This window comes from Lycorma delicatula, chromosome 2 (genome assembly GCF_047948215.1).
Source record: "Lycorma delicatula isolate Av1 chromosome 2, ASM4794821v1, whole genome shotgun sequence".
Classification (NCBI taxonomy): Eukaryota; Metazoa; Arthropoda; class Insecta; order Hemiptera; family Fulgoridae; genus Lycorma; species Lycorma delicatula.
The window spans coordinates 204,629,348-204,654,337 of NC_134456.1; the positions used below are offsets into that span (position 1 = coordinate 204,629,348).

Genomic DNA, 24,990 nt, shown 5'->3' on the forward strand with positions numbered 1-24,990 from the left:
AGCTTATATATTTTAACATAAGATTTTTTAATGGTTTTAAATAGCACTAGAAATGTTAAGCCAACCTTTCCTGGTGTAAGGGTTCCTTCATGCATTACTCGTCCCATATATAATTTTTCACCATTTGAAGTTTGTCCAACACATATTGCTTCTGGAGGTACATCACCTCTTGCCGCTGCTGTCCAGCCAACATGAGTACTACATAATACCTATTGAAAAGTGAAAAAAAAACAGTGAGTAAAAAAATTAAAAGATATAATAAAAATATAATAAATTAATCAATAAATATTGTAAATGTTAACTTGTCTTAAGTATTATCAGTTCTTATAACTTTAAAAAAATAAGTAAATATAAAAAAAAATCATTAATGTATAAAAATCAGTAGACATATGAAAATTATCTTTAATGATCATTTTGTAAAATGTGTACATAATAATATGCAAAGATACAAAACCTAAGAAGTATCCTTAGATATTTCAATGAAAGTATAATTGAATCTCAAAGAAAGAAGATAATATGAGAAGTACTCCACCTCAATTTGCATCTCAAAGATTCAAATACTAATGAGAATAATTTTAATTTACTGATGAACAGAACATGATGTGGAGATTAAAGAAAATTGTGTGCATAAACAGGCGTTATTTTGATTCAGGAAGAGCACGTGTACAAGGAAAGGGATCTTATCTCCATTCTTAAATTAATTTGTACAAGAATCAGGTAACTCTGATTAGAATAAAAGACTAAGAAAGCTGAACTCAAACACAGAAGCATTGAAATAAGGACATAGTATTGTCGCGTGTTCTGCAGCTTGATCAGGATATTGAGAGGTTGACAATTTAGAGTGTTTATATAATTACAATTTATTGATTTAAAATGTTCATAAATACAACCAGACAAATTAATAATAATAATAATAATAATAATAATAATAATAATAATAATAATAATAATAATAGGTGACAATTAATGAACACAAATATTAATATAATAACCACAATAATAATCAGCATAAGAGAAGTAAACGATACTAATATTACATGTCAATAATAACAAATCAAATAAATAATTAATAGATACATAGTGCATGACATAATACACAATCAAAACAGTAAATATGACATAAAAAAGAGCATAATCAACCAAGATAACAATCAAAATACTACACATCAAATAGTGATAAATGTCTATAGTAAATAATAAATACAGATTACACACGATAGAGTTTAAATAAATAATCGTTAGGAATTTATTCCAGGTAGATAAATTCAAAACTAGAATTCAGACCCATTAACAAAAGAAACCGCTAGTATTAACCCTTTTTAACCACTAGTCTTGTATTAACAAACAATCATATAGTGTTCACTTGCAAATACCTTTGCTATCTACCCTAACAGTTTATGAATGAAGTTTATTGCATTAGTTCTTTTATTTATACACTTATAGTTTTACTGTAACTCACCAATAATATTTCTTGTTTACTGGAATTACTCGTGGCATCATCTTACTCGTATCGAGCTGGAATCAAGATTCTCCTTGCTGGGCCGATGTAATTACGTCTCGCTGGACTGGTTCACAGAACTCCGCCGAACCGACACAACTCGCAGCCTCTCCTTGCTGAAGTCCTCACAGAACTGCCCTTGTAGGACTGACATCGAAATGTCTCACAGACTGGTTCTAATAGAACTCTTTTTTAGCTAGTCTTACTTGGCTATTTATACTGCTAGCCTCTTTACCTGTCGGACTGGATCCAAGTCGAAACATGTGAACAGTTGACCGAGGCTTTTGTTCCCATGAGAATTCCAAACCTGGTTTCTTCTCACCATACAACAGGTGTTCATTGTGTGACAGCGGGCAGTATAACAAAAGACAATTGTAAAATGGGCCTATTCTTTACAAAAAGGGTTCTCCTTTTTGTCCCTTTTTGGATTCCTCCAATTATTATATTTTATATTACCTTCATAATAATTGGTACCATTACTCAGGCCTGCTCTAGCTATTAGAACATCAAGTCAGCCACTTTCTGCAGGGCCAGAAACCTAAAAAAGCTAGCAACTAACTATAATCCTTCTCTTTGGGTTTTCCAATTGAATTGCAAATCTAAAAGTCAATTCTCCCAAGTTTGCTAACAATTCTTGTACATTCAGCTTCATACTTTGGGCAAACACACAGGACATGGTATGCATCATCACACAGGACCTGGTATGAACCAAACTAAACCTAACTAACTTTATTTCTAAAATCACCATGGCCAGAAAGAAACTGAGTAATATGTCAGTTGAGGGAAACCCATCTAGCAACTTTGCTAGACTTTGGTAAACTTTCACTCTGGGAAAATACCATGCGTGTGACAACCATAAGAAGATGTTCCATCTATCCTGTCATAATTTAAAACCTTAGTCCTTGATCTCTTGCATGTGCCTGGAGATGAGTTGGCCTTCCTTTTTTGCATTAGCCATCGATCACTGACAGTAACAGAAGATGCTGGGCTCTCAGTAAAATATTCCTATTATATTTATATCTCATTCATTGAGCCCAGACAGGTGCAGCATACAGCATTATTACCTCACAAACACCTTTATAAAGAACACACATGGTTCTATAATTTAAACCCCAATCAGGAAGGATCACTCAACAGATACTAAAGAAAGCATCACATGCCTTTTTGGCGACATATTGAAAGTTCTCCTTGAATCGAAGATTCTCATCAAGGACAACACTCATATATTTCTGAAGTGTGATATACCTAATAGAATGGCCTGTTATCGATACATGAACTTGTCGTGTATCAGCTAACCAATCTTTAAGCAAACATCATGGTGTTTTTTTCTGAACTGAATATCATCTTATCTTGTTGACTCCACAACTGAAGTATCTTACAAGCCTGGGCTGCCCTGAACTCGATTTCTCTCCTCAAATTTGCTTTAACCAGCAGAAGCCCTTCTCCACATACACGATGGTGCATCACTCATTGGGTAATCTCAACATCAGAATTGAATTCGAAAACTCAGAGCCAAGGTCCTAATACACTAAGAACCTTTCAGAGCAAAGGTCTGGAAGAACGACAACTCGATTGCTGAAATAACAAAATGCACATATGTACATTAAGCTTGCCCCGCTTGTAACCATGCTTCTGATGCTGAGACAGGGTAGAGGGTGATCACAGATTATTAAAATCCTCAAATACATCCAAAAAAACATATTGAGACTCCCTAGAAGAGGCACTATCCATAACCTAAGAAGAGCATCATCCTCTGTGTCCTTGCCTGGGTGAAAGCCATACTGATCATCCATCAGCAATTTCCTAAAAGTCAACCTATCATTAATATGAAGATACACAAACTTTCCACACCTTTCCAATTACTGGCAATTGTATTACAGATCTATAAGTCACGGTGGGGTCCTTGCCTCCACCTTTACAGAAGTTTTAGAACACCATTTTTCCAACAAACAAGAAATAACCAGCAAAGAGAATCCTATTAAAGATCGTAGTCAAAGTACCAACAGAACGGACAAGGAACTCCACTATGATTCCACCAAAACCTGGGGCTCTATTCCTAAAAAGGCTACAAATTACCTGATGTACATCGCTTCTGTAATCTCCAATAATAAGTTATCAGAACAAAAATTAGCAACTTCCTTTTGAATACTTCTATGATACGAGGTTTCATTGGTCTCAATATCATCTGGCAAGAGCTCATTCAACAAGATATCATCTTTGTCAAAAACTGCACCTTACTGGTCAAGAGGGCTGACAGAAGAAAGTCTTTCTTTTTCTTTCATGCCCAAGGACTCTACACAACACCCCTAGGGTCTTTATTTCCCTTTACCTAACAAAGGAACATTAGGAGTCTTTTAGAAGTCCTAACTTTATGAAAATACTCAGACTTTTGCCTACAATAATAAGCAATTAATACCGCTCGCCAAACAGGGTCATGTGGAGCCTGAGTTGGTTCACGGTCCGCTTCATCGCAGACAGCCCCCAAGTCCACCAAACAGCAACTATCTCTCAATCCATATGACAGGTAATGAATTTTCAGTGGCATCAATGAACGCCAGAGAAAATTTCTCTGCCAGTTTTTTTTTTAAATGAGCTCATCCAGACTTTGGTCTAATACACAGAGTCTAGTAGAAAGAATATTAAATTTTGGCCAGTATGCTTTATTGTGCAGAAAGGACTCCTGTTGAACAGGCATTACACCTACAGACATCATAGAATCACTTAGTTCAAAAGCAATTAGTCGATTATTATGAGATCATCAACCACAGTCCAGGTGTGAATCTTACAAGGAATATTCCTTTGAATAGTAATATCTACATTTGTTCCTTCCATCTTCTATTCCAGGATATGAGTAATTTATCAGGAACATTAAAAACTTCAAGACCATGTTGCCCAATGAAACCTTCCTTCCACCAATTCACCACTCTCATTTGCATTAGCACCTAATAAGTACAACAGGACAATTACAAACAAGACCAAGAACTCAGTCCCATCTTTCCAAATGTTGCTTAGTAGGGTCCCTGCATTGAAAATACAAACTAATGGCAAAGAGATCAAGACGATTTGTATCGGATTGTATCTTAATTAATATATCTTTTTGATAGCTAGAGACTGAAATTACTCAAGCGGTCGCTTTGTTGTCCACAAAATCAGTAAGACTTTCCCTTTTTCTGGTCTATTTGATATTCCTTATTTTCAAGATAAACTATTGCCTCGAAGGCAACCTGAAATATTCCTTAATCTCTTTATTTGTTTTAGTGAAATCCTCCTTCCTGGTCAAGAAAATTACCTCGCGCTGTTTATATGCTAAACTGGCTTCCCAGTTTAGCATTCCCTTTTATTGGCTAATACTTCCCCTCATATCCTATAGTCTCAATACTAATGCCTCATATCCTTCAGCAAAGGCAGAAAAAAGTCCCTTAAACTTTGTAAGTTAGGCGGCACAACTCTTTTATGTACAACTGCAGAAAAGTTGCTACACATACTGTGCGCGGCAACATTTCTATAGTTGTACAAATTCAAATAATTTTTCAAATAAAAATAATAATAATTCTTCAAATAATTTTAGTAATGGGACAGAGCTACTAGCTCTGCATCTATGCAAAAAATTATCATATGTAGGTTCAGCCATATGCTTGATGGAGCCACTCATCTGTGCATACATTATGACTCATTCACCCAAAACAAAACACATAAGCTCACAAAGCTGACAAAAAATAATATTCACAGTAATCCAAAATATCTAAACATATTACACTGATTGTACACTTAATGTACTAATGTACTTAAAAAATTACCAAAACATGGTCTGTGCAAAATAATTTTTTTTTCTAAGGCTGTATTATAATGTTTGAATTACAGGGCTGAAACCTGTTTCAAAATGAGGGTCATATGAAAAATTTTTCATTAAGTTAAAGGTGTTCAACCAATCAACCCTACACTTTTCAACCCTGACCATTCAGAAGCGGGTACTGTGTTATGTATAAGCAGCTTTTTACTTTGATTTTAATCCGATTAGCAGCTAGCAAACAAAGGTTAATTTAAAAGTACACCAATAAGTAAAAAAGTTTAATATAGAAACTGTTTATCCTTTTGTTAATTATGTTGGATTCCAAGGAAGAAATGTCTTAACACCAATCGATATTAAAAGGATTAAGCTTATTAGCCATAAGGCAGAACTTATGACTAAAAACCAATTGCCACAGAAATTAAAAACAGTTTATGAAAAATTTTAGTCAGTTTATGGATTGGAAATTAACTAATTGCTCTCGAAAAATGTGCTGCTTGTTAATTTTGAAGAACTGTCTAAAAAATTAAATCAGCATCACTTTGGACAAATTATTCGATAATAAAATTTACTTTAAATTCAAAACAAGCATAATGTTCACTAAGCTGACTGCTTTAAAAATAAAATCAGAAAGCTACAAGAAAAAGTCTAAAACATTTTCATCTGAAGAAATAAAAAACTTTCTAAATGAAGCCCCTGATGACCAGTTTCTTTTGACAACGATCAGTAAATTTCACGAGTAACATTTTAAACAAAGCCTAAGTAGGCCTATAAATACATTTGATACTTAAGCATTTTTTTAAATTTTTACAACATTTTTTATTATTTTTTTTTCTTTGAAAAAATACAGTGGTATTTTTTATAGAAATGTTTTAATTTCATGCTTGTAAATGGTTTATTTATTTATTTAGTCATTTTAATTTGAAATTTCTTCTCTGAAAATTCTCTTAACTAGGTTACAATTCCATTCTTCAACCTAGTGTAATCATAGTTGAGGCTGTCATTGTTTTATAGTATAAATTTCATTTTACAGAACATATGCCAGTGGTCGAGTTGTGCAAGTGATTAAGACGCTGCAATATTACCATCCCTCTCACAATGTTGGCTCAGGCCGGTGGCTGAGTTTCCTTTAGTATAATTTCCTTTTTCAATTTAATATATATATTCATTAAATTAATTCCATATATTCTAATCTGGGAATTTCACAACGGATATCAATACAATGATTTTTAAAAAAATATTCCCACTAGTTTACTCTTGCAAAGTTTACAACACTTGCCAAAGCTTGTGTCATAACTTACTTCACACTTGTGCATCAATGGCTATCATTATTGGCACATTGCATAATGAACTATTATATAATGTAATTACAATTTTAAAATATCCTTAACTACTTACTTCATATTCAAATTTTGAATGTTCCCTGCCTCCCCATGCTACAAAAGCTCCCCCATGTGAAGGGGCCACCTTAGCTGGTAATAAATCACCTTCATGGAAAGCACGCCCAGCAAATATAGCACTCCCATCCCTATCAACACCAACTTTCACAGCATTATGAGGCACTGATCCACTTTTTCCTTCCATCCATGAGTATGATCCAACACAATGTGAAGGTGGTAGCCAACCATAACCTGAAATTTTGTTAAATATGATTAATATGGAGTAAAAGTATAAATATTATTTCTTGAATTATGCAGTTTGTTTGATTATTGTTTCTCACAATTTTATCATATTACATCTCCTACCTTTCTATACTTACATAATAGATTCAATAAATGGCTATTTCTGGTAAGTATTGTGCAATAAATATAATAATCACTCTGTGGAGCAATAATCTCTTTCAATAAAAATATATATGTATATATATCATGAAACTAGTGCTGGACTGTTTACTTATTGTACAATCAAGGCAATTTTTCTGATGTGAATACTAGAAAAATACCTTACTACATTGTTATTTACAGGACTGAAATATCTACGCCATGAAATTCTACTCTGGGGAATGAACAGCAACTCTCACAAGTTGCTAGAGGTTAGCGGCTAAGATTATAGATAAAAAATTAAATTTAATCAAAACTGGATGAGAATTAATAAAGAAAATAAAACTGATAATGAGAATTCAGTACAAGGAACCATCAAGTAAACTTGATGGTTCCTTGTACTGAAAAATCAAAATAGGTCCTAGAACTGTATATCTCATAGTTTTCATGATATCCAACGTAAACAAAGAATTCGGTTGTGAAAACAATAACATCGTTAAATGCCTAATAAATGCGTAAATTTTATTTAGGCATTATACTTGCTTATATTTACGTGTGTGTACTTTTTGCTTGTATACCTCGCCTTCATTTCATTCATCTCCATTAACAATAATCTAAGGGTATTAGGTCTGTTGATCTTGATGGCCAATTTACAGGCCCTCTTCGTCCAATCCATTTACCATTAAATTTTTTATCTAAAACTTCTCTTACTTCATTTGTAAATGTGTTTGTGTTCCATCAAGTTGATAGCAGATTTCAGTTCATTTCAACAATTAAAATTTTCAAGCACTATAAGAAATTCGTTGTTTAAAAGTTACAGATAATTTATCTGTAACATGTTTTTCTAGTATGAATGAAAGGACCTATTGATTACAGCTTTTTTTAATTGTTATAAATCCATAAAAGTTTTCTTTTTAATAATAAAAGTTGATTTTTTGTTTGTTTTCTTATACTTTATTATATCAGTTTTCTCAGATATAAATTCTCTATAACTTTTGATAATAAAAATTTACGAATCTATTAGTCATTTAAAGTTTTAAAATTTATTGTATTTGAAACCTAAAAAACGTGTTTTCATCACCGAATATTTCTGTTTTGCGTTGGATATCATGAAAAAACTACGGGAGATACAGTACAGCAGACAATACTTACTTTGTGCATGTCCTAGTAAAAATATAAGTCTAAAATTTAATGGCCCAAGTTTTTTATTTGATTTTTCAGGACAAAAACATAAGAAACCATCAAGTTTATCCTTATGACATCTCACCCGAGGAACTGAAATCCGGCCGATATTTTTCGCTAGCCGTAATTCGATAACAAAACGTTTTCGGATATATATTTATATATACTTACTTCTTCTTTTTTTTTCTTTTTCCTGTTTAGCCTCCGGTAACTACCGTGCAACATTTTTACTGAATATTTTAGTAGTCTAGTAGATGATGATGTTAAAGAACAATTTAGATTCGGAGTAACAGTACAAGGTGAAAAGATAAAGATGCTACGATTTGCTGATGATATAGTAATTCTAGCCGAGAATAAAAAGGATTTAGAAGAAACAATGAACGGCATAGATGAAGTCCTACGCAAGAACTATCGCATGAAAATAAACAAGAACAAAACAAAAGTAATGAAATGTAGTAGAAATAACAAAGATGGACCGCTGAATGTGAAAATAGGAGGAGAAAAGATTACGGAGGTAGAAGAATTTTGTTATTTGGGAAGTAGAATTACTAAAGATGGACGAAGCAGGAGCGACATAAAATGCCGAATAGCACAAGCTAAACGAGCCTTCAGTAAGAAATATAGGTTGTTTACATCAAAAATTAATTTAAATGTCAGGAAAAGATTTTTCAAAGTGTATGTTTGGAGTGTCGCTTTATATGGAAGTGAAACTTTGACAATCGGAGTATCTGAGAAGAAAAGGTTAGAAGCTTTTGAAATGTGGTGCTATAGGAGAATGTTAAAAATCAGATGGGTGGATAAAGTGACAAATGAGGAGGTATTGCGGCAAATAGATGAAGAAAGAAGCGTTTGGAAAAATATAGTTAAAAGAAGAGACAGACTTATAGGCCACATGGCATCCTGGAATAGTCGCTTTAATTTTGGAAGGACAGGTAGAAGGGAAAAATTGTGTAGGCAGGCCACGTTTGGAATATGTAAAACAAATTGTTAGGGATGTAGGATGTAGAGGGTATACTGAAATTAAACGACTAGCACTAGATAGGGAATCTTGGAGAGCTGCATCAAACCGGTCAAATGGCTGAAGACAAAAAAAAAGTAGATAATGTGTATTGTTATATTATGTGAAGTATTAAAAATAAAGTGCACAACCCATAATAATAACTTCCTTACAGGAAATAGTTACATTGCAACTATGTTTTATAATTCTCAAACTCAATTATTACAAACAGTCTAAACTTGAGATGGTTTGTCTAAATATTTTTAATAATAGGTCTAATATAACTTTTTAATTCATATCAGTAGAAACACCCGGTTGTTTAAGTACAATAAATTGTTTCTTTTTTTAGCTAATGAGCAATTGTGTGAGAATTTTGGATGCCTTGTTGGAAAAAAAAGATGAATGATTCCATTTGCAACGAGTTCAAAGCTGCTCGGAAATGTTTTAATAAGATGCTAACTCATCAACATATATTGCATGTATATTTTTCCGTTTGGAAAATACACGTTGTAATATTACAGTATGTAATTCTTTTACTGATTCAGAATGAGGAATTTTGAGTATATGAAAGTTGGCAGATCTGGAATTGGGACCGGTAAATTTGAATCACGTTACTAAATTTTCAATAAAATTAATTATTTTAATATTGTGATCTGTGGCATGTGATTCCGTAATAAAGGAGTGATTTATTTCTGAGGAATAAATTTTTTGCTTCATTAAATTTGGAAAAGAATTATTTTCTCTTTGCATACTGAAATATTTCTCAGTACAAGAATGGGCCATCTGAGCAAATAATTTTATTAATTTTTAAAATAAAAGTATCTAACAACACAATTTCCTTGAATCAAAATAGTTTTTGGATTTCAAGATAAATTATTGATCAAGATAGATTATTGGATTATTAAAAGATAATGTATAAATTATTATTATTACTTTTTGGATAAGATTATAAAAAAATGGAATTATATAAATCTGAATTTCAGTCATCCACATTAAATGTGTTCTTAAATATACACAAAATTAATTATCTTTAAGCCTACGTTTTGGTCTTTTTTATTTAATAATTCTGTTTTACTTTCCCAAATGTACCAATATATGTTATTGTAGCAACTAAAGTTATAACAGAAAGTAGATAGATTGAAAAAAATTTTTTTAAAAGTTAGTCTTTTTTAATTTTTGTGCCTCAAATAGACTATTTTAAATTTTTTTAAGAAAAAAATATATTGTAAATAATTGCTTATTCCAGTGCTCTCAGGTTCAAAAAATTTATTTTTGTCAGATGGACATTTGTACGTATGGTATATGCATATGCCTGTGTATGTACGTCAGTATTTATGTACAACTGTATTTAGTCTTGTAACAATGGACTCTGTTGACCGATTTTCTTCAAACTTAGTAGACAGATAACCTGCTGTGGGAAAGATTGTATTAAATTTTTGCAAAAAACCAGAAAAAAGGGTGGGACTGTTTTGGCCAAAATAAAATTTTAAATCTTTACTGGGGCACTTTGACAAAAAAAATTTCTTATAAGTTTTTTTTTATCAAGATCACAAATTATCAAAGATGTTTATTTAATATTCATCTCCTTCCCAAAAAAATTATTATATACTTTTCTTTTCTTAGCTATAATTAAACTTATTTATTTTATAAACACTTCCGAACACAGGGTAAAATTTTAGACACTTGGTAAAGATGTGAACAGGTCACTGATTAATGTCAGACTGATCAGTCTATAACTTCAAAGATAAATGAGCATATCAAGCACAAATGAGCATGTTGCAACATGAATTTTCCCGATGACTGGAAATGACTTCGAGTGCCTGTTATAACATGAACACTCCAGTTGAATGGTTCAAACAAGTCTATTTCAACTATAGTAATAAGTATAAAAATATTAAAGCGCCAAGAAGACAGAAAACCCCCTTGGAACACTTATTTAGTGAGTCAAAATGGTATCACTTTTAACAGGATTTTCATGGCTTTTGAGAGGTTATAAATTTTTTATAAGTAAATACACGAGAAACTTTTTTATTTCTCATAAACATCTACAAAAGCACTGTAAGTTGTGTAAATTTTAGATTTTTATCATCAGCCCCATCAGAGTTATTTGAAGCCAAAATTTGAATTAAAAAAAAAAGTAGTTTTCAAAAATTCATGAAAATGTAGGAGTAAGTATATCATCATTAATATTATTTGGTAAAACTAGTAACATATACCTACAGATAAATAATAATCCAAACTGTGTATACCATCCCTGCCTCTTGAAAAAAAATTACCGACAGTGAAAATGTCACTGTTTTTTACGTTCAACTTTATTGGTAATTTTCTCATAGAAAGAAGAGATATAGGTAAATAAACTGTGAATTAATCTTTTACCTTGAGAAAATATTATTAAATTGCTTTTTGTTTCATCCCTCCAGAACCAATAGTTTTTTAGTTGTGATTTTTTCTGTAAACCCTTACAATCACAAAAATAGGTGTGCATGTCATAACAAAAATAGCTTGTAAACTGCTTAAATAAAAAAATTTAATAAAGTAGGTTTAAGGTCTGGAGACATGTAGGAAACAAGTGGGTAAGTTTCAATTTTTTTGAATTGGTTAAGCAACCAGCTTATCTTTATTTGAGACACTTTAAATGGATTGATCCCTATTTTCTAAAAAATTACAACTTTGCTTATTTAGAACTATGGCTGTCTGTATCTTTGTACTTTTATACAATTCTACAAAGCTGTTTTATTATCATCACTTTTGGAGTATTTTCTTAATTTTACCTGAATACTTCCCATTTAGTATGTGAACCTCCAAAATGAAAAAAAAAATTTTAATTTTTAAGAGCATAAAATAATAGTCCCACCATTCAACTTTCAATAAGTCTTCCAAAGAATAAAACTAATCAGTTTTTTGTTTGTATTTATGTAACTATATATCATAAAATTAAAAATTAATATTTTTAAATAAAAAATTGAAAAAAAAAAATCATAATTTTGGTTATTGAATTTAATGAAAAGGAATTTATTTAAACACAAAGATACAAATAGAGTTTAAAATAACTGTATTGAAAAAACTTTCAAAAATTAATTGCATAACTTTCCCAGCTGTTCCAGTCTTTTTTTTTCTTTTTCCTGTTTAGCCTCCAGTAACTACCGTTTAGATAATTCTTCAGAGGATGAATGAGGATGATGATATGTATGAGTGTAAATGAAGTGTAGTCTTGTACATTCTCAGTTCGACCATTCCTGAGATGTGTGGTTAATTGAAACCCAACCACCAAAGAACACTGGTATCTACAATCTAGTATTCAAATCCATGTAAAAATAACTGGCTTTACTAGGACTTGAACGCTGTAACTCTCGACTTCCAAATCAGCTGATTTGGAAAGACGCGTTAACCACTAGACCAACCCGGTGGGTTCCCAGCTGTTCCAGTCTAGTTATACAATTCATTGCCAGTTTTTTTTTTTTTTATTGCGACAACTATCCTTAGCTATCCTATATTATTTACCATATTCTGTGTTCAGTTATGATATTTTATTCAACCATTATAATACATAAAAGAAAAAAATTATTATTAGTAGTCAAAAAATAATCCATCAAGATTTTGTACATCTCAGTAACCTGGTAAAACTGGATAACATTCTAAAGCAGGATGTGCATGTGGGTGGTCTTGCTAAGAGAGCATTATTATATTGTTGAGTAATAAGAAACATGAAAATAAGTTACAATCCAACTTAAAATTGGTGTGGTGTACTTTGCTTTTATGCATTCTATGGTCGTACACCATAATATTTAGGGAAAACTTGTTTTCTTCAGCTGGTATTTTTAAAAGCAGCTGTTAATTTTTGTCCTAGCATGGTAATTTATGTCATGCTAGGACTCCTCCAGTGTAGCTTGTCTTCAAAATTTTAAGAGCCTACAAATTTTAATAATTCTGGCCTTAGCTATATTTTTTAAATGTTTTGAATTACAAAAAAAAAAAAAAAAAAAAATACCAACTATTCAACAGTTCTTACTGGTTTACCATATATTATTCATCATATCAGATAATAATTTAAAAATTTCAATTCCTGAAAAATTTTTTTTAGTTTCAAAACTCACAACTTCGAAAATTCTTTATAATGAAAACACTTTAATAATAATATATAGTGTAATAAAAAGTAATTACTACATAGTGTATAATAGCAATAATAATTATTATTATTATTATATTAATGTTTAAAAATCAACATGTTAAAAGAATATAGTTATTAAATATTAAAAAATGAATGCAAATAATAAATTGCTAAAATATTACAAACCACATTGAGGTGGGCAGATTCCTGGACCATGCGGACCTGGGCCAAAATGAGGTCGAAGATTTTGATGATTTGTTGGTTTATGCTGTGGTGGATATGATGGTATATGGTGTCCATAACAACGATTATGAGATCGTATTGCCGACTGTTGAGGCGGCAGTGGTGGAGGTGATTTATGATGATTCATACTTCTGTAATGATGCTGTGGTGGAGATGGTGGTGTTGGAGGTATATTACTCCATGAATTTCTATGATGATTATGATGGTGCTGCGTACCAATTTTACTGAGATCATTCAGCATCTTTACCAAGTTTCCTACTTTAAGTTCATCATCACGATTCATGTTCATAAATAATTTCAAAATGGATTTTAGTTGTTACTGTTTATAAGTAAAGTATCAAACTAAATTAAATATAACTTTTTTAACTAGATAAGAAAATGTATGAATACTTATAACAAAATATTGTTATTCATAAGTACATTTTTCTAGGTTGCTTTGAATTATCTGAAGTGATAAATGCATATCACTTAACACCTACTATAAAAGCATTTTATTACTGTTGATAAATGTATAATCATAACAGGACTGTAAAGTAATACATTTCAATCAATTTTCCTTGTAAAAAAACTGATAAATAATTAACTTTGCGTAATTTTATAAACCATTTGAAGTAAGTGTTATGGTGTAACAAAAACATTATTTCATACCTAAAGAAAAAACCCCATCCAGTTACATATTGCATGATTAATGAAGTACCATGATAAATTTCTTAATTATCAGAATTTCCAGTTAATACATTATTCATATAACCCAATTAAAGTACTATTTTTCTTTAAGTCACACCTTTCACAATAAATAAATATTTCATTCATATTAGAACATAATATTAAATATATTTTCATAATAATAAATGTAAAAAGAAAATGCATACTTGTTTCCAAGGTATAAAATTAAAAAAAATTAATTTATTAATTGCAAAAGTGTTTTATTTACTTCGTTTTTTTTATAAAACAGATTCATTCTGTATAGGCTGCATCCGGTTCTAGTGACACTACAGTTACAGTATCAGTTACCCATCGTGGTCTTTTCTATTCGCCATAGTCATTGTACTGTTTGTATATGTGGAAGGTTATGCGCATTTTATCTGTTTAGTTTATCTTGTAAAGTTTAAAACGGTGATTTATTTTAATTACGGCATTAAAATGAGTACAAAAGGACAGCGTCTACGACCTTTTACAGTAAATGAAAAACTGCGCGTTACAGAAGAGACTGAAAAAATTGGAAATCAGGCGGCAGGAAGAAAATTTGACCTAGATGAAAGCTGAATTCGAGACTGGTGTAAGAAGATACAACTTCTGGTGAAAGGCACTGGTAATAAAAGGGGGTTTCGTGGCTTAAAACCAAAATACACAGATATAGAAAAAAAATTGTATGACTTTGTTATGGAAAAAAGGAAATGCGGTTATGCTGTCACGACAGAAATGTGTCAATCATATGCTCGTGAAATAGCTAAATCATTGAATAAAGTTGATTTTAAAGCAAGCCGTGGATAGATAACACGATTTTTTGCACGAAATGATTTGTCAATAAGACGAAATACGACTATTTCTCAATGACTTCCAGATTGTTATGAACAAAAAATATATTTTCACAAATACATAATAAATCTTAGAAAAGATAAAAGCTATTTGTCTTCTCAAATATGAAACGCTGATCAAACCCCCGTATATTTTGAAATGCCATTTGACAAAACCGTAAACAAAAAAGGTGAAAAAAAATGTTACGATTCGCACTGGTGGTAATGAAAAGCAAAGGTGTAGTGTTATGCTTTGCATTACTTCTGATGGATCAAAATTACCTCCGTATATTGTTTTTAAAAGAAAAACTCTTCCTACCGTACAGGTAAATGGAGTTATTATCAGAGCACAGGAATCAGGTTGGATGGACGAAACCTTAATTTTAGATTGGATCAGGTGTGTTTGGCAAAAGCGATCAGGAGATTTACTTAATAAAAAAAATACCGGTATGCTAGTAATGGATAGTTATCAGGGGCATACGACTGATAAAGTCAAAGATATTTTAAAAAATGGTATGACAGACCAAGTAATAATTCTAGGCGGATTGACATCTCTGTTGCAACCACTAGATGTCTGCATTAATAAACCGTTCAAATCTGCATAAAAACAACTATACAGTAAATGGATGGTTGATGAAAATTTCTTTCTCACGCCTACAGGAAGAATCAAACGCCCAGATTTTAACCAGATTTGTGTTTGGATAAAAGATGCTTGGGAAGGTATTTCCACGGAATTAGTAAGGAAAAGTTTTAAAAAATGCGGCATATCTAATGAACTAGATGGTAGTGAAGACGATCACCTTTGGCAGAGCGACGGGGAGACTACCGGTAATTCTTCTACAGACATTGACAGCGACAGTGATTAATTAAAAATAAAATCCCATATTAAAAAGTGTATTGAAATGATCCTTTTCAACATGATACTTTCTTTTCGTTTTACTGACCTACTGATTCTGAACTAAACTAGTACTTACGGTATTTAATTATTAATGTAATATTAATATTGTAATTTAAATGAACGAATTAAATGCTTTACTTTCTGAATATTTTCGTATTTACGAAATTATTTTTTTATCATATCTGTTGCACTTTAAAATACCGGTATATACTCAATTTTTTTTTTCGGTCCAGAAAATCTAGGTGCGGAGCTTATTCGGGGGCGGAGGGGTACTCGAATAAATACGGTATATAAAATTTGTTTCATATATATTCCACAAACTTATGTGGTGAAAGTAACATCTATGCTTTTTATCTGGTTGATTTTGGGTTTGAAGCTTGGGGTCAGCCAGATTTTGCCAATAGAAAAAATAATATTCAATTAAATATTTTAGAGGTTTTTTAACACTACGATCGGATCTGCCATTAGAGACTACTGAAAACAGAACTACATTATTGGCTTTGAAAGATTTTTTGGGTAAAATTTTCCATATAATTTTGCAGTGAATCATAAGTAATTATTGTATTAAAATATTAGTAGTTAGTTATTTGAGGTCAATTTTCTCAAACTTTTCGAAACATAATCCTTATATTATGCTCAGTAAAAAATAAATATTTGATTGGTGGGGGAGCCGATAAAGTTTAAAAATTTTTATTCTATAATAATATAATAAATTTCATCATAATTCACCCCCACCAGCAAAAAATAAATTTTAATTATCCGATTTAATTATTTTATTTATTTTTGTGATACTTATTTTTTAATGATTTTATTTTAATAAGTGATTTTTTTATTGGAAGTATATTTTTCAATGGAATTTTTTTTAGTTTCTTCCATTTAACATATTAAACAGACACAAACCAAAAATTTTATTGAGGTGATTTTGGGGGTGGAGGAACAGAAAAAAGGAAAAACATTAATTTTTTAAACTTTTCCATGTATCATTTCTTTTCCACTACATATGAATAAATAACCAATGCCAGGAAAGTATAACAACAACTCATTTGTCAGCTTTCTAACTTTCCTTAATTTACGAAGTAGAATTTTTAAATATAATGATGTAAAATAATGTATTAAAGATAGTAATTCATCACTCATTGAAAGAATGCATGACAAAATATGATAGCACTTTAAAATGGTTAAATATTAAAAAATTTGCTTTCAAAACCTCAATTGTTTCTTTCAAAAGACTTTTCAGTACTTTTAAATTTGATCAGCCCCTTCTTCAGTAGAACGACTAGTAACACCGTTTTTAATGGTGCCCATCTTAAAAAGATTAGCAAATTCTTTAAGTACGTAATCAAATAACATAGATCAAGTAAATTGAATTCCATCTATGTTATGTATAATGCATTGTATTCAATCCATATAGCGTTTGTTCATTTAATATATTGTTTATGTTAAATTCTGTTTGTAAATTTCATATTGTTCAAATGGGATGAGAATTTGGTTTTTATGCTGTACATAAAAATCTGTAGGTCATGGTTAATTTCTTTGTAGTGTGTCCGGTCCTTTTTCTTTGAGAGGATTTGCAAAATTTGATGTGTTGTGTGAATTACCTAAATGTACTTCTTTCATCTGTGGGTAAATGAACATCCAGTTTGCTTGGTGTAATATTTAGCTCAAACATTACCACTTATTTACGCACTTCTGAGTTGCTGTGTTTGTCAGTTTTGTTTTGTTAATATTTTTTATTAAATGATTAACAAATAATATAATTACAAAATAAACGTGTAACAAAAAGATATATTGAATATATTATATTCAATATAATATATTGAAAATATAATTCAATGTAATTATATTGAATATATTATATTTATTTTCTTAATGTGTTTCTAATCTTTTTCAGATGAATGCAATCAATAATAGCACTCCATTAATAATGACAATGCTACTTATTTCATTAAATGATGCTAATTATATGCAATTTTAGTTTCATAATTAGTATTTTTTGAGATATAAGTTCCATTGATTTGAAAATTATTAATATTTTAATTTCAGAAGAATTTATAAAATTTATTTTAAAATTTTAATATATTGTATTAAAAGCGTTGAAAGAGATATTTCCCATGACAATCATAAAGGATAAAAAAGAAACACGTAAAAGGAGAATGTTGGCCGTAAATAGTGTTTAGGGTTTTATCAATTTTTTTTAATCATCCATGATGAGATAAATTAAAAATTTTAATTGTACTAATTTTAATGTACTAAATACAATTTATAAACAATTTTTTATACTACTTCCAAATTATCAGAATTAGCCTACACTTGTTGCCTCACAAAAGTATAAGAAATTAATATAAATATTTGCTATGAACACACAGTATAAACATAAATGTTCTATATTTAATTCTATACAGTCTTGTTTTTTTTTTCAAATTTTAAAACTCAGTTACTAAATGAAAGAAATTATATTTCAATTCATGTTCAATGTTGAAACCAAGTACTTGATGTAAAAAAATAGCATTATTGTTAACAGAAAATGGGAGTGACAAAATGAAAAAAAAAAAATGGAAGCCATACTAGAGATATCTCAAATGTACACAAAAAAGAGTAAGTAAAATAAGAGAGAGAAAAATTATTAAAAAGAAGATTTAGTTTTATTTAAACATATAACATATAAGTACCAGTGTTTAACAAATTATGTCTAATCTTATCAGTCATAAGTATTATGAAGTGATAGTAATAAAATGAAGAAAACAAAAGTTTTAATTAAGTACTGTGATTAATGAATTATTTTGTAAGTATATGATTTAAAATAATGTAGGTTGGGCATCCTGTACTGATAGACACAGATATGGCCACCATAATCAGTATTGTTTGTAAAATACTTTTATCTCTTAATATAATAAAGATTTCAAAATAAATACTCATTTCTTGAATTTTATTATACAAACTATTGTTGTAAAGCATTTAATATTTCAATAATTTTTAGAGTAAATATGACTTTTAATTATATTTATTTATTTTATAGCAGAGTTTATACTATCCTAATGTAAATGATTGAAATGAAAATCAAATCTGGGACCTAATATGTTACAGACAATAATTTTACCAAATGAGAAATCTATTTTTTTTTTTTTTGCTTATAAAAAAAAATCAGATAAGGAACCACATGACTTCCTTGTACGCCTATTAAATTACATATACACATTTTTTTTTAAATGAAAAGTACATAAAATTTTATTTCATTACTAACTTCTGATATTTTTTCATATTTTTTTTTTTTTTTATTGTTAATATTGAATTATTATTTATTGTAAAAATTTTTTTACAGTTGGAGGTTAATAATTATTAATAAATCAATATATTTAAATTAAAAAAAAAGGTGATGAAACCCGATTCCAACCGATGTGCCCTTGTAATATCCAAATATTTCATTAATTAAAATTTCATTTCACTGTAAATTTAAATTTCATTTCACTGGAACCAAAGAAAATAAGTACAACTTATGATATATCGTTGAAAAGCTCTCAATGAGGGTTTATTACTGTAGTTAAGAAAAAGTCGAAAATCGAAATCTTTTTGGATATTGGGCTTTTTTGGGCACTTTTGGTTCAGTCGATTATAATCAAAGGGGGGGGGGAGGTTGCACAACTAGATGTTACAGCAATCCTAAATCCTAATTCCAACATCCTACAGCTAATCATTTTTGAGTTATGCGAGTTACATACGTACGTATAACTGCCCCAGTGAATCTACAAGCTTATGACGTCACGTGCTAACATCTCATTATATTATTGTTTTCCAAAACATTATTTTTGCGCGTAATTATTATTTCATTTTTCGACTTACAAACAATACGAGCACCCAAACATTACACTTATATTGTTGTGTGTTCAATTCTTTCCACTTGAGTTAATTATATGTATAAAAATGCTTAATGACTCAATCTTGTAAACACTAACATTCCCTTAACCAATGACTAATGCTCTGATTGGTATTATGTACAAAAATGTATACATGCAGTTAGAAATGATGTCTTTCGTCACGATTATATTTAGATGCGTCATTCGTAGTACATAATGTGTGACAAAGAAATAAACTTTAGCCCAGTTTATATCGTGTTCATTGAAAGTATTCGGATAGCGTTTTTATGCAGTCATATTATTTTATAATTACTCATTGATTTTCGCAAATTTTTTGTAATATATTATTTTGTTTTATTTTTGTTCGTGTGTTATTAGTGCGGTTTGTTATGGCAGAATTTAAATCCGTAAGAAAAAAAACTTAGGAGTCAAGCACGTGAAATTATCAATAATGTTTAAGATTATAAGAAAAAAGAAGCTCTAAAAGTAGGTAAATTAACTGACGACAAACATATAATTGGTATTCAAAAATGCGAAGAAAAACTATTGCTGCTTGTGAGATATGAAGTACACAGGTTCAAAAACCCAAACCCACCGGGTTGGTCTACTGGTGAACACGTCTTCTCAAATCAGCTGATTTGGAAGTCGAGAGTTCCAACGTTTAAGTCCTAGTAAAGTCGGTTATTTTTATACGGATTTGAATGCTAGATCTAATACGGTAATTCCCGGAGGCTAAACAGGAAAAAGAAAGAAAAGGTTCAAAAACTCAGAAGAGGAAAAAAACATGATTCTTCAATCAACATCCCAATCGTGTTCTTTCAGCACGCCGAAAAAGTATAAACGACTTTCGAAACCTGTCAGTGGACTGAACAGTTTTGATTTAGGTATAGTTAAAAGTTAATGAATTTCATTCAAAGAAGAAGGAATTACCGACTTTAAAAAAAATAAGGCAAGAACTTCAGTCATCTATTGATTTTAAAGGCAGTGAATCAATTTTAGCTATTATTTTGAAATAGTTAGGTTTCATATGGCATAAAACTGAAAATAACGGAAAACTTTTAATAAAGAAATCCGATATCAGGTGGAGAGAATTAAATATTTGCAGTCAGTGTCTAAGTACAGACAAAGCAATGCTACAATTGTTTATTTGGATGAAACGTACGTTTTAAGTTCGCATTGTTCGACAAAATCGTGGTCTGATGGTATTGTTGGGAGACTTCATGTGCCAATTAATAAAGGTGACAGTTTAACAGTAATTCATGCTGGAGGAGAAATCGGAAATTTTATTCCGAACGCATTAATAACTTAAAAAGCCAGTTGGAAAAGTGGCGACTACCATGACAACAAGAATACAGACAACTTCATGATGGGTACGTGAAAAATTGATTCCAAATCTTTCACCAATGTCAGTAGTAGTTGTTGACAACGCTCCTTATCACAATACAGGTGTCGATAAAGTGCCAAATTCTAACTCCAGAAGAAAAGATATGACCGATTGGCTGGAGCAAACTCATATTCCGTATAGTTCAAAAATGCTGAAACCACAGTTATATGAATTAGTAAAGTTACATAAAACTAAAGTACAAAAATATCGTATGAAATTTTGAAAAAACATGGGCGTCGTGTTCTGACTCCCACCGTACCATTCTGGTTTGAATCCGATCGAGATGGTATGGTCATGTGTAAAGACATGTGGCGAGTGATAACACATTTTCTTTCACAAATGTTGAAAAATTAACTACGGAGAAAATTAATTCCATGAATGAAGATGACTGGAAACTCTATTGTGAAAAAGTAAAAAAATATTGAAAAAGAGTATGAAAAACTGGAACCACTGATAGATGAAATGACGGAACGTTATATTATATGTGTAGACTATGGTAATGAAAGTGACAGTGATTCGTTTAGCGAGGATGATGAACTTGCTAGAAGTTTGAATTACATGCATGAAGAAAATTCAAGTAAGCTTTGGTTTATTATTAAAAATTAATAATTTAATAAAAATAAAGGTTATAGAAGAATTAATTACGTATTGTTTATAATTATTAAATGTAAATATGGTAGTTATTATCGTGTACAATATGATAAGTAATACTTCGATAAGATACGCGGAGTTTATGTTTTCAGGCCGAGTAGTAATAGAGTCTGTTCGTGACGTCACGAGCTCGTACAATGGCTGGGCCAAGTTATACGTACACACGTACAGACGTCACGCCGAACTAGTCAAAATGGAATCAGGAATGGTCCAAATCGATATTTACATTGAAATATAAAAACTGAAAGTTTTCGCGATCACAATACTTCCTTTACTTTGAACAAATTTTCAAAACTTTACTGTTTTAAACTACCAATTTGAATTTTTTTTAATGAAGCATTATCACAGTGGAATATTTTTTAAAACTAAATATTAGTAAAGGAAAAAGTTTTCAAACAAATAAGGTGTGAGGGTAAAATTAATTTTTAACTTACTTTCTACAGAAGGAGTGAAATTATAAATAACAATACATGTATCATTAACAACTAAATACATGATTAATGTAAAAGATATCCAATGATGTTAACAACTTGTGAATCACCTTCACATTATTTATATTGCCTTAAAACAAGCCATACACAAAATAAACAAAGAAAACGTCAAAAGGTTGACGTAAAAAAGGACCTTGCTTCATTTGATCAGTAAATTTGTATTGAAAATCACTCTGTCAAAATGGAGAGAAATCTTCATATTTATGATTATCATTCACTAAGCTATATTAATGAAGGCTCTACTCCACTGCTGTGAGTCTCCTATTTACAACTACAAATACTCACTATCCAATTCAGTGCCAGTTAAAAGTTCCAAATAACTGTTTACTTTTCCCAAACTTCGCCTTTAATGCAACTTGTAAAATAAATACAATTATATAGTAAATGATATGCAAAAACCAACTGCCAATTTGATTTATTCAGTGATGTGAATAAACCAATTAGTCAGTTAATAATTAATCATTTCATTTATGTTCAAAATGTTTAAAATTCATCACACTTAATTTATACATTCATCACACCAAAAGTAACCTCACTCTTAATTTATTCACAAACTTCATTCATCTCAAACAATAGATGTAAAAAGATAATAATTTAGTTTCTTTTATTAAAAACATTTCCCAACTATATTAATGTATACCTGTGCCTCAATGATATGCAATATGTCCTGATTCTTGTTTATATTATTATTGTTACCTCATAATAGCTAAGTAACTTTTTACTGAAAAGTGAGAATTGTTTCATTTACGTCATACCAACTGAAAATAAATCCAATAGAGCTGTATTCAATAGCCAGTACGGCACTTTAATATTTGCTTACCTTAAATATTTCCTATTTTAAAACGCTTTTTCATAAAAGTCAAGAATACCTTAATGCAGTGAGACAATAGCACATTCAAAGAGAATATCATTAAAATTTTCAATAAATATAAATAGATCTACAAGTTCTTCAGCAACGAACAACTTACACTATAAATAAAAATTACTCTAAAGTGTATAAAACAGTTGTCAGTTGTATAAAACAAAATTATGTTGTTTGGTTTATGTAACATTACAAGTTAATAATGTTACTTTTTAAACACTTTTAGAATTTTCAAAACTCTAGACTACAAAAATGCAATAAAAAGTGAAATAAATAAGCACTTAAATAGAATAATTTTAAAAATTATAGCTTTAAAAATAAACCCATTAGTAAAGCAAACACAATAAAAATATGTACATATAATACTTTCTCTAATGCCTTTTTAAATTTAGGTTTTTTGAAGTCTAAGTTAAAAACAACTTTCAACTATTGTAAGCCCCTAATTTGACTTAAAATAAAAGGTAAAGGTAAAAGGTTTAAATTTGAAGGATCAAAAAAGACTATTTTTCAAATTTCAGTGCATTTTTGAAGTACGTTTCAATTATTATTTTTTTTCTTTGACATTTTTTAATTTAATTTTTATGTAAAATATAGACAGGCCTAAAAAAAATTGTAGCTAGTGTGATAAACTTTGTTCATAAGAAAAGAGTAGACAACAGTTATTGATAAAACTAGTAAAATAAATGACATTAACAGACTGCTAAGGGCTTTGAATAGAATACAGAAATATGATATGCTATATTATATTTTTATCTCAAGTCTTCCAGCTAATTTACTTGAATTTTCACATGAAATACCATGAATATCAAAATGACCGAAAAACTATCTGCTATTATTATTATTATTAGGTTTGAGGATACACAAGAAAAAATAAATGAGGACTGAATCAAAAACCTTCTTTAAAATCGGTTAAAAGCTGTTAAAAACTAATAATTTGGTATTTTTAAGAATAAATTGTATACTATTTTAAATACAATTCGTGTAATATATAAAATAATTAAAAGTATACAGCAAAGTCAAAAAATGAAAGGAAATCTATTATGTAATTGCTTTGTACACTCATAATTTTAAATAATGTCTCGGTTAATAGTCTTCAGATGATGTTTCAGGTAATAGTCTTCAGTTTATCAACTTTAAAATCTTTGTTAAGTTATATTTTATCTTTACTTCAGTACAAATATTCACAAGAAATTCTCTAAAATGAACTTCCTTAGAAGAATACAATGTACATAAAAGTAAATTTAGAAAATGTCAAATATTTATTTAAGAATTATTCATTTCCATTCATTTCTTTCTGTTTAATCGGTTATTAAAAACAATACACCTCATAAAACATTTACATTGGTAAGACTTAGCTGTTATTTTAAGAACTTAAATCATAAAATATGGAGAAAGTTATCAGTCTATTCAAATAATTTCAAAATATAACCACACTGATACGTCATCAATTACTATTTATTATTACCAAATATCTAAATTTATTTAGAAAATAAATATTGTACAATACACCCATAGGAAACTGCAATTATAATTTCTGACATAAATGTAATTGTAGAAATGGTACCTATAATATAAATTGTTTTGAAAGATAAGTTTCCGTACTAAAGTATTTTTCCCTAAGAAGGATACTCCCTAAGAGGAAACTCCCTAAGAGGATAGGTAAGAGTAGTTGTCACGGTTATGTGAACGTGCTACACAACTAGTAGAGACAGTTTGCAAAGATACTTGATGTCAATGATTACCAGTCATAAAATATCAAAC

General features: G+C 30.0%; 1 protein-coding gene across 1 annotated transcript in view; it reads right to left on the minus strand.

Moving 5' to 3' along the window:
* LOC142319589 (uncharacterized) overlaps positions 1 to 24,990 on the minus strand; it is a 35,664-nt gene that overhangs the window by 2,768 nt on the left and 7,906 nt on the right. Inside the window, exons 2-4 of the mRNA XM_075357052.1 lie at positions 13,519 to 13,833; positions 6,684 to 6,916; positions 66 to 209 (exon numbers count right to left, since the gene is read on the minus strand). Of these exons, the coding sequence (XP_075213167.1) occupies positions 66 to 209; positions 6,684 to 6,916; positions 13,519 to 13,833 (692 nt within the window). The remainder of the gene's footprint in view (positions 1 to 65; positions 210 to 6,683; positions 6,917 to 13,518; positions 13,834 to 24,990) is intronic.